Below are 10,022 nucleotides of genomic sequence, written 5' to 3'. Positions count from 1 at the left end.
TCTCACCCACCAGTAAACATTGCTTAGCAAAAAGGGCACCACTCACCCTTCCACTATCTCCCTTAAAATCAACCCCAAAGAGTAGTGACGAGTCCGTTTGTGTTGACTTATCAACTCCTGAACAGGGGCACTGGGTAGAGACAAAAGGGGGGTCTAACGAATCGTTCACTGCCTACAGGAAACTCCTTGTCCCAGAGGAGGAAGGCTCAGCCTGGTTGTTAATGTCCTGTGCCAATAACTTGTCATAGTGTGTGGCAATAAGCCACCTGTCCAAAGATTCTGTCCGGTTAATTGCGTATTTCTTTTTATGAGGTGGGGAAACCTCAAGGTTCCCCACAGCCCTAGACCTCTTTCCCATATTAAAAACCTTAGCAAAATACTAGAAGAGAACAACTAAATAATGAATGGTATATTACTTTTCACAATATAGCCGGACAGTCCAGCTGGTGCTGCTAATTAGGCACAATGAATAAGAGAAGAGAACGCGGACACGCCAACGAGGCAAGAGATACTGTCCTTCTGTTTCAAACTCCCCAGCAAACAAACAGCAGCAGCAAAAAAATTCTTTCCTTCAGCAAATAGATTATTGAAATAAACCTTGCCAGGACTTGTAGCTAAAAGGTTAGGTCCGTCCGTGATAAGGTAATTGTCTGCTACAACTGCAAACTGCAGGCTGTTAACGAGCTTGAATCCCTCCTTGCACACTCCCACCTTTACTCCAAAGCTAAACAGCAGTTTCCAGCCTCACAAATTCTTGCAAGTTCTATCAAAGTCCAAGGAAGTGGCGGAGAATAAAAACAGTTCTCTTGTTGAGCCAAATAACGAAGAATAATGAGGAATTGGAACCAAAAAGAAGAAACTTGCCAGGAGCAGAAGAAACACACGTCCGAGCCGGCTGATATACTGTTACAGGTATGAATAACCTCATCCCCTGACATAAGCTTGAGAGGGGGAACTCACATGCCTTCTTCTGACAATAAATTGTGGGAGAAAACAATATGTATACTATGTGCAGTGACCAGAACGTGAGCATGTTAACATGCCAGGTAGGGTTGCCAAGTCCCTTAGTCACTCCGGCGGGGGGATTGGGGGAGTGTTTTCAGGGTGGGTGGGGACATGGTGCAACATCACCAACATGATTACGTCACCTGGAAGTGATGTCATTACATTGGAGATGTTGTGTGGGGATGCTCTGGTATTTGGGTGAAATTCTATGGTTTCCTTGCCCCCAAACCACAGAGTTTGCCCAAATACTAGAGCGTCCCTGCAATTCCTGCACGATAGCCCCAATGTGATGATGTCACTTCTGGGTGATGTCATCATGTTGGGGACATCGCATGGCGACGTCCCTGTTTAGGGGTGGGGTTTCTCCTGCTGGCCAGCTGGTCTGTGGCAGGGAGAAGCCCTTGAAATTGGGGGATTCCCCCACCAGGACCTAGGAGCTGGCAAGCCTAATGCAAGGAGGTCTTGTGCTCTCATTCCAGTGATTACATTTAGGTGGGCAGCAAAACTAACTTGCTTGTTCCTGCTCCCCATTGTCAGACCCCGGTCCAGTTATGCTCAACAACTCTCTCTTTGGCAGTGATAGGTTTATTGGAGTATATGCAAGATCCAGAAAGCCACTGTGTCAGAACTAAAGACTTTTGGTGGGCACAAGCTTAATATAGTAAATTCAAAGAAAAGCCCCTTCCCCTTCTCCAAGCACACGTCACACTCATACCACGCCTAGCGTTGCCATCCCAACCAAGAGAAAGATATATGGCTTGGGTACCTACATTCGAGGATGACACAGAGAAACTCTCAAGGACACCTTCCCTTGGGAAAGAAAAAGAGAGGGAAGGAGGATGACTTGGAAAGTTATGTCTGCTATAAGCAAAGGTCTCATTCACTCTCTCACTTACACTACCCCCCTCCCCTAAGAAGAAGAAGAAGAGATTGGATTTATACCCCACCCTTCACTTGGAGTCTCAGAGTGGCTTACAAACTCCTTTCCCTTTCCCTCCCCCTCCCCACAACAGACACCCTGTGAGGTAGGTGGGGCTGAGAGAACTCTGACACAAACTGCTCTTTTTCAAGGACAGCTGTGCCAGTGCTTGTGATTGACCCAAGGTCACATCAGCAGGTACAAGTGGAGGAGTGGAGAATCAAACCCGGTTCTCCCAGATTAGAGTCCGCACGCTTAACCACTACACCAAACTGGCTAAGGAATTCCTTCCCCCCAATAACAGTGGCAACCAAAACAACCAGAGCGTTGCAAGGTTTGACACCCATATATATTTGAGTTGTTTCTCTCTGGCTATATCAGCTGAAGATGGCTACAGTGTAATGATGTTATGTCTAATGAGTTAGGCTCAATCAGAGTTCCTCAATGTGGTGCCCTTGGGCACCCTGCACTCTTAGCGCCCTCTGAGCTGTTCAAAAAGTAGCTGGGGAGTTTGTAAAGCAAGATTTAGCTGTTCTTATTCAAATGAAAGGTTTTTCCATGGATGCAATAGTAGCAGCAGCCACTGGAGGAACAGGGGAACTAGTAAGTATCTAGGTTAATGATTCCATTTATACTTTTGGAGGAAAGTATTGTATTTGGTGCTACTTCCTGTGGTGGTCACTTTGGGTTTGGCTCCGCCTCCTGTGGCAGTTATTTTAGGATGGGGACTACCATGAGCTCTCAGAATTCCAAAGGTACCAGAAGACTGACAAAGGTTGGGAAGTCCTGTGCTAAATGTTACTTGGAAGAAGGGAAAATGGGACAGGTGAAACTTGAGTAGTGTAAAAATACCACAGTCCCAGGCAAATATACATGTGTTCAAGAAGTCTAGTTCTAAAGAATAAGTTTGGTGTGAACAGCTATGTTGCGTAACAACCGTCTTTTCATACTAAACTATCAGTATTTCACACTGACTGTGTGGTTAAACTGGTGGAGAATAAGGCTGAACCATCAGTAAAACTTGTATTAGAATTACTCAAGTCTCTGATGTACTCAAATCACTAGAAAACATGCAGCAGAGTTCTAACCATTACATTCCACGTATCTTATAGTATCCACTTTCAACCCTATTGTAACATTACTGTTATTAAAAAGCTTAAAAATCCTAAAGTAGAATATTTTCATCATTAAAATATGTGCACTTATTTTTTCAATTTTATGTGAATAGCATGGTTACTGCCACAAGTATTTGTTAAAAAACAGTAGTTTGCATTCACTTGCTCAATGAGCAGATACTATTTATTTTTCTGTTACAATGAGCAGCAAGATGTTGAAGATCAGCAGTGACATCATAATAAAGCATAAAAGTAAAGTTCTTTACGAGAATCCTGGGATATCCCTGTCATAAGTTGAGTTCTTTTCTTCTGACCTTCACAATGAACCATTTGCACTTAAATAAACCCTGAAGAAATACAACAATTCCTTAAAAAGAGAGTTCTCAGAATGGGAAAATAAGAAAGTGAAAGGTCAAGAAAATGCTCTCGCCTTGGTGGTTACCTGACCTGTGTGCATTTATTTGAGAGAAGAAAAGAGGAAGATGCTTGGCCGTGCTACACAACACATTGCTGCACTAAAGCGCTTTTACAAACCTTTCTTCAGAGGACACTATCTTATCATTACCAATACAGTGAGCTGTGGTTTTTTACTTGGAACTGCAGATATAATTCGGCAATCTATTGAGAGAAGGCAAAAGCCCACAAAAAACTGGGATACTACCCGCACAGCTCACATGTTTATTACAGGATGCTCCATGGGACCACTGCTACATTACTGGTACTTCTGGATAGACAAAATAGCTCCAGGAAAAAAATCTAGAAGCATTAAAACTGTGATTATAAAGGTAGTAATTGACCAGACCTTTGCTCCATGCTTTGCATGCTGGTATTTCATGGGAATGGGGCTGCTTCAAGGTCATAGCGTGACAGAGAACTTGAATGAATTTAGACGGAAATTTTGGGACTATTATTTGGCAGAACTCTCTTTGTGGCCAGCGGCTCAGATGATCAACTTTCTGTTTCTTCGTCCCAAATACCGAGTGTTATTTGTGAATGTAGTAACATTGGGATGGAATGTTTACCTCTCATACCTCAAACACAGAGATGAAGGAGAAGAAGTGAAGGATGAATCTATTTCATCAAAATAATTCGGATGGATGCAAATATATATGGAATAGACAACATATCCTTGGAATTCTGTTTTTCCCCATTCTGTTTGGGCTTCTCACTTCTGTTTAATAAACACCGTATGTGAAGTATGCACAGCTCTGAGGGATGTTGTACTATTAGGCAAGGTGAGGTACCAGATAGCAAACTGTAAATTATTTGTTATTATTCAATTTCTACTGTTTTGGTGTGCCTTTTGGAGTTTTCTGTTCCCATTAAGATATCATTAATTAATTAAGAAACTGTTTATGCCACCTCTCCAGGAAACTGCCCAAGGTGGCTTACAAAATAAAAATAATAAAAACAAAAACATTTAAATACCTTAACATCTAGCAATAAGAACCCAACCTGACAAAAAACATAGACCATGGTCTCACTGACAGCTTAAAATAACAGTTTCTAGACTAAAATGGTGTTAAAAGATCACAGTTTTAATTAGAAGCCTGGGTTAACAGACACATTTTGGCCTGGCACCTTAAAGAAAACTATGTGTCAGGTGAGCCTCAAGAGGAAGGGCGCTACATAACCAAGGAGCCACTATTGAAAAAGCCTGATCTCTGATTGCCATCTGCCTCACCTCTGCTTGTGAAGTAGATCTTAACTGATGGGCTGAACAACCTGGGAGGAGTCTGTCCTTGCTCATATAACAAGCAAACCAAACAATCCATGGTTTCTTCAAAATGAGAACAAACCTTGGAATTCCTCAAGTTTGCATACTTTTTTTCATCATTTAATGTGTCATGTTATATGGTATATGGGCTGGAAGCAGTCTTCTATCCCAAATGTATGGCCCAGAAATGGATTGTAGTAAGGGGCTACCAGGCTTTTGCAGATCAAGCAACAATATACATATAAGATTTAGCACCGTTCCTCCTTGTTGGTCCTGGAATCCCAATCCAATCTCTTGTCTCCACTTCATGTGCATAGCTGTTTTTAAAGTAAATTTAAAGAGATGTGAGATCTGATCATGGATCTCCAAAGCCTTGTAAAGTTTGAATCTGAAACTTAAATATGATGGTTATAATTTATCTTATTTTATTAATAATATGAGACATGATCAATATCAAAAGTATGGACTTCTGTTATACTAGATATATTGCCTGCCATGTTCCAGTCTAGAGTCCCCTTCCATTACTCAATCACATGGAAACATATTGCAAAAAAATAGGCCTTTAGACTACCTGACCACTCACAAAAATATCCAGTTCCTTGGAAATTCCTCCCTAAATCTGCACTCTTTTCTACTCTGCCAATAGGACTTCCTCTTCTCCTCAAGGCTGAACAATGATTCTTTCTCAGTGTTATTTTCACCTAATAGGTCTAAGCAATCCTTATACAACCAACATCCCTTTTATATCTAGATGTGGGTAAGCTACAAAGGGGAAGTGTGCATGTGGAAGATTAAAGCCAGGGTAAAGTAAAATGCAACAAGGGATCCTTTTACATAGACACCTTCAATTGTCCTTGTGAAAACAACAAACAATTAGAAAGCCATTAAGGTGAACTTAAGGACTACAACAAGCAAACAGGCGTCCCATCCTCATTTTTAAAAAGGAAAAGACATGCAACCTTCTTTGCCTCCAGTCACATTCTTTAGTCAGTAAATCGGATGAAAATGGTATATTCTAGACAAGTATAAAAAATTTTCCGTTCCAGAGAGATTATGGAAAATCCATGCACCTATCAAGATCATAGCCATTGCAGTTTATCTCTGATAGCAAATAAAAGTTGATGGCAAATAGAATTCTACTCTTCTGGGTTTTACCCAAACATGAGACAGATGATATTGTAATTTATAATGAAGTTAGCCTTAGCTGAATACTTACCAATTACACAGAATGGTTTCCTTGCAAATCGCAACCTTCCTTGCCATCCACGGTATCGACAACAGCAGCCAGCAGACCAGATGCGTACGATAAATTCTAAACCAAAGACAACAATCATGACAGACTCCTAAAAGGGACAAATAAGAAACACAGCTGGTGAAGTCAACAGCATAAAAAACAGAAGCAAACACTTGTCAGTACTGACTAATTAAGCTGACGCATCTGGAATTCCATGTGTTAATCACTCTTTGGGTGAAGAAGTACTTCCTTTTATCCGTTCTAACCCAACCGCTCAGCAATTTCATGGAGTGCCCACAAGTTCTTGTATTGTGAGAAAGGGAGAAAAGTACTTCTTTCTCGACCTGCTCTATCCCATGCATAATCTTATAAACCTCGATCATGTCACCCCTCAGCCATTGTTTCTCCAAGCTAAGGAGCCCCAAGCGCTTTAACCTTTCTTCATAGGGGAAGTGTTCTAACCCTTTTATCATTCTAGTTGCCCTTTTCTGCACTTTTTCCTTTTTGAGGTGTGATGACCAGAACTGTACACAGTACTCCAAATGAGGACATACTTATCGATTTATACAGGGGTATTATGATACTGGCTGATTTGTTTTCAGTTTCCCATCAACATGTATTTATAATTAGGATTTTTGGCTCCAATGTGCATCCCTTTGCACTTGGCCACATTAAACCCCATTTACCACATTGATGCCCACTCGCCCATCCTTGACAGATCCCTTTGGAGTGCCTCACAATCCTCCCTGGTTCTCACCACCCTGAACAACTTCATGTCATCTGCAAATTTAGCCACTTCACTGTTTACTCCAAGCGTCCACTAGAGTGAATTATTCAGCCAATTGTAAGAAGGAGTTTGGCAGCTCATTATCTTTTTTCTGTTCCTGGTTTGGAGCATAGATATTGACTATCAAAGTAGCTTTGGCTTGTCTCTGTGCCTTTACTATTACTACTCTTCCATCTTCTGAAATATAGATCATTTACCTTTAAACATACTATACCCCTGTTTTATTTTTAGAAGTAGTGTAGTATGTCTCTGGATCATCGCGGTCGTGAGCTTTCTTTGAAGTTTAGGGGGTTTAAAGCAAAAACTGAAGCTGGAACAGAGCTGAATATATTCCTGGCAAATTGGCTGGTGAGCACTCTAAGCCTGCAAGATGGTGTCACTCCCCTGCTTCAGAGAGTTTATTGCGTTGGTAAGGTATGTGAAGAATCTACTTCCTCACTATATACTAGAGATATACTAGAATAATTCAAAGACTTTTGAACATGACAGAAAATCCTCTTGGAGGGCAGGGCAGGGGGAGGCCTTGACTTTTGGGTGGGTGGGTGGAGATTCAAGTTTTTCCAGATCTCCCTCTGGAATATTTAAAGATAAGAAGAGATCTTAAAAGTATCACAGGCAAACTGCGAGATTTAGGAATAAAGTACCAATGGCTCAGAACGGGCAAGCTATATGTTCAACAGGGCTCAACTTCTTATTCTGCTTATGACTCTGTCTCAGGTGAAATAATGCTGGCTGCTTTAAATCCTTCTCCTTCAGAATCCCAGAAAACAGAGCTGGCAAAAGGAAAGAATGCTCTCCTCTCACGTCAGCTAAAACGACTCGGGTTTGAAGAGAGTGTGGACTCAATATAAAAACAAATTGAGGATTTGGGTAACATAGAATAATTCTTTTTTATGCTAATGAGCGGTGGGATGTGACGAATGCCTACGTATGTTCCCCACAGGACCAATGGGTTCCCGGAAGGAGGGTTTTTACCCTCCTGACCCCTGAGGCCTCTGATCAATTATAATTATAATTTAGTTCAAGATTAATTTGTAAATTACTATAATGAGCTAAGATTGATTGAAAACCTTATAACTATTATTTTTTAATAATTTTGGGAGAAGAAAAAGGAAGATGAAGAAGAAGATACAAAGATAAAGCATGCATGTGAAGTTTTGTTTTTTATATTATTAATTGATTTTGGTGATGTTGTAAAGTTATAAAATTCTTTCTTCAATAAAACTGCTTTAAAACAAAAACAAAAAAAGAAATACAAAATGAAGTAGGCAAGGTTGCCCATTTTCACCACTTTTGTTCATATTTGTGCTGGAAATATTGAATATGATTAGAGAAGATAATCATATCAAAGGACTTAAAATAAGAGGAGAGGAGTAGAAATTACAAGCTTTTGCTGATGATTTAGTCTTTATTTTAGAGAATCCATTGGACTCTATTATACAACTCTTAAAAGTTTTACAAGATTATGGACAAGTGGCTGGCTTGAAGATTAATTTTAACAAGACTAAAATGTTAACGAAAAACATGACTAAAAACCAAGAACAACAAATACAACAGCTATTAGGTTTAGAGATTAAAAAGAAATTGAAATATTTGGAAATAAACATAACAGATAGATGTAGCTCTTTGATGGAAGATAACTACACACAACTTATTTTGGAAATTAAAAAAGACCTCAAGAGATGAAAACATTTACAAATATCTTTGATGGGAAGGATAGCTACAATACAAATGCACATTTTACCTAGATTGATCTTTCTATTCCAAACAATTCCCATCCTTCAAAATCAGAAATATTTTATAGAGCTTGATAAGCTGTGGAAACATTTTATATGGCAAGGGAAAAGACCAAGAATAAAATTGAAGGCTTTTCAAGATGCAAAAGGAAGAATTGGATTTGTGTTTTTCAGATTTTCAGTTATATTATAGAGCAGCTTCTTTGGCATGGTTAAGAGAATGGATTACTTTAGAAAACTCCAGGGTATTAGCTCTGGAAGGTCATGACTTATTGCTGGGGTGGCATGAACTTGTATGGTATGGGAAAGTCGATACTCATAAATATTTTAAACAGCACCTTATTCCGGTTTGTGACTCGCCATCTTTGGAGGGCTCCCGGGAGAGCTCCTGAGGAACCCCTGAACCTCCTGGTCCCAGAGGGAGATCCGGACTTCCTAGAGCCTTCCCGGAGGGAAGCTCTTGCAGGGGGCTTGAATTGGGGGCTCTCATGTATGGTGGTACGTGAGTAGACCCCTCTTTGCCCCAGAGCAGGGACCTGGAAGGGAGCGCTCATGGTTTGCCATTGAAGCACAGAAGCGCGATCAACCGATCTTGGAGTTGTACTCCGACTAGAGAATCTTAATCTTCAAACTTTCATTTTTGCATCATGAGTAGCTGAACTCCTGCTGAATATTTTGAACTGATACTTTGTTGTTTGTATGGTGGTCCATTTGAACTTCAAAAGACCAGGGTAAAAAAGAAAGAGAAAGGGTGGAAGGACTCCCCCCCGGTGGCTTCAAAGTGCAACCCAGGCTCCTTAAGGTTTACTATAAAGACATGAGAGGGCCTGATTCTTACTGTGACTATGGAATACTTAGAAAGATTGATAAAGTTTCTTTTTTAATGAAGACAGTAACCTATTTTTCTTCTTTGAAGAAAAACAGGTTGCTTACCTGTAACTGATGATCTATAAGTGGTCATCTGTGCATTCACACCCATGGGATCTAGTGTGCACGCGCTGGATCGATCAGTGCTGTAGCAAGCTCTTTTAACAGATTTTCGCGCCCAGTCCCTCGGGCATGCGCAGGAACCCCACTGCGCATGCCCAGAGGGGTGGGTGTGGACATCTCGCCAGTTCCTACAAACCGCCGCAAATCAACCCGTATTAAAAATGTAGAAGCTGACAGCAGCAGGGAAGGAGGGCAGGTGGTGTGAATGCACAGATGACCACTTGAAGATCACCAATTACAGGTAAGCAACCTGTTTATTTTCGACGTGGTCTCTTAGCTTCACACCCATGGGAGATTAGCGAGCAGTGGCCTACCTGGAGGAGGGTGCTGGCAGGTCCTTAAAGCGTAGCCGAAGATAGAATGTGATGTCCCATGTTGGTATTAGAGTTCTTACGGACATCTAGGGTGTAGTGCCTTATGAAGGTGTTAGGCGTGGCCCACGTAGCGGCTTTGCAAATGTCCATCAGGGGAACTCCCTGGAGGAAGGCAGTGGAAGCCGCAACAGCTCGGGTTGAATGG

The 10,022-nt window shown here is 41.1% G+C and overlaps 1 protein-coding gene across 1 annotated transcript in view; it reads right to left on the bottom strand.

Moving 5' to 3' along the window:
- Nucleotides 1-10,022, bottom strand: part of LOC107109839 (potassium voltage-gated channel subfamily KQT member 5-like) — a gene marked incomplete at its 3' end in the record, with an annotated part of 91,688 nt that overhangs the window by 28,701 nt on the left and 52,965 nt on the right. The window contains exon 3 of the mRNA XM_015410550.1: nt 5,973-6,099. Within this exon, the coding sequence (XP_015266036.1) occupies nt 5,973-6,099 (127 nt within the window). The remainder of the gene's footprint in view (nt 1-5,972; nt 6,100-10,022) is intronic.

This window comes from Gekko japonicus, unplaced genomic scaffold (assembly GCF_001447785.1).
Source record: "Gekko japonicus isolate JY-2015 unplaced genomic scaffold, Gekko_japonicus_V1.1 scaffold3146, whole genome shotgun sequence".
In the NCBI taxonomy this organism is placed as follows: Eukaryota; Metazoa; Chordata; class Lepidosauria; order Squamata; family Gekkonidae; genus Gekko; species Gekko japonicus.
The sequence above is the reverse complement of the archived record's forward strand: the minus strand, read 5'-3'. Positions and strand labels throughout refer to the sequence as shown.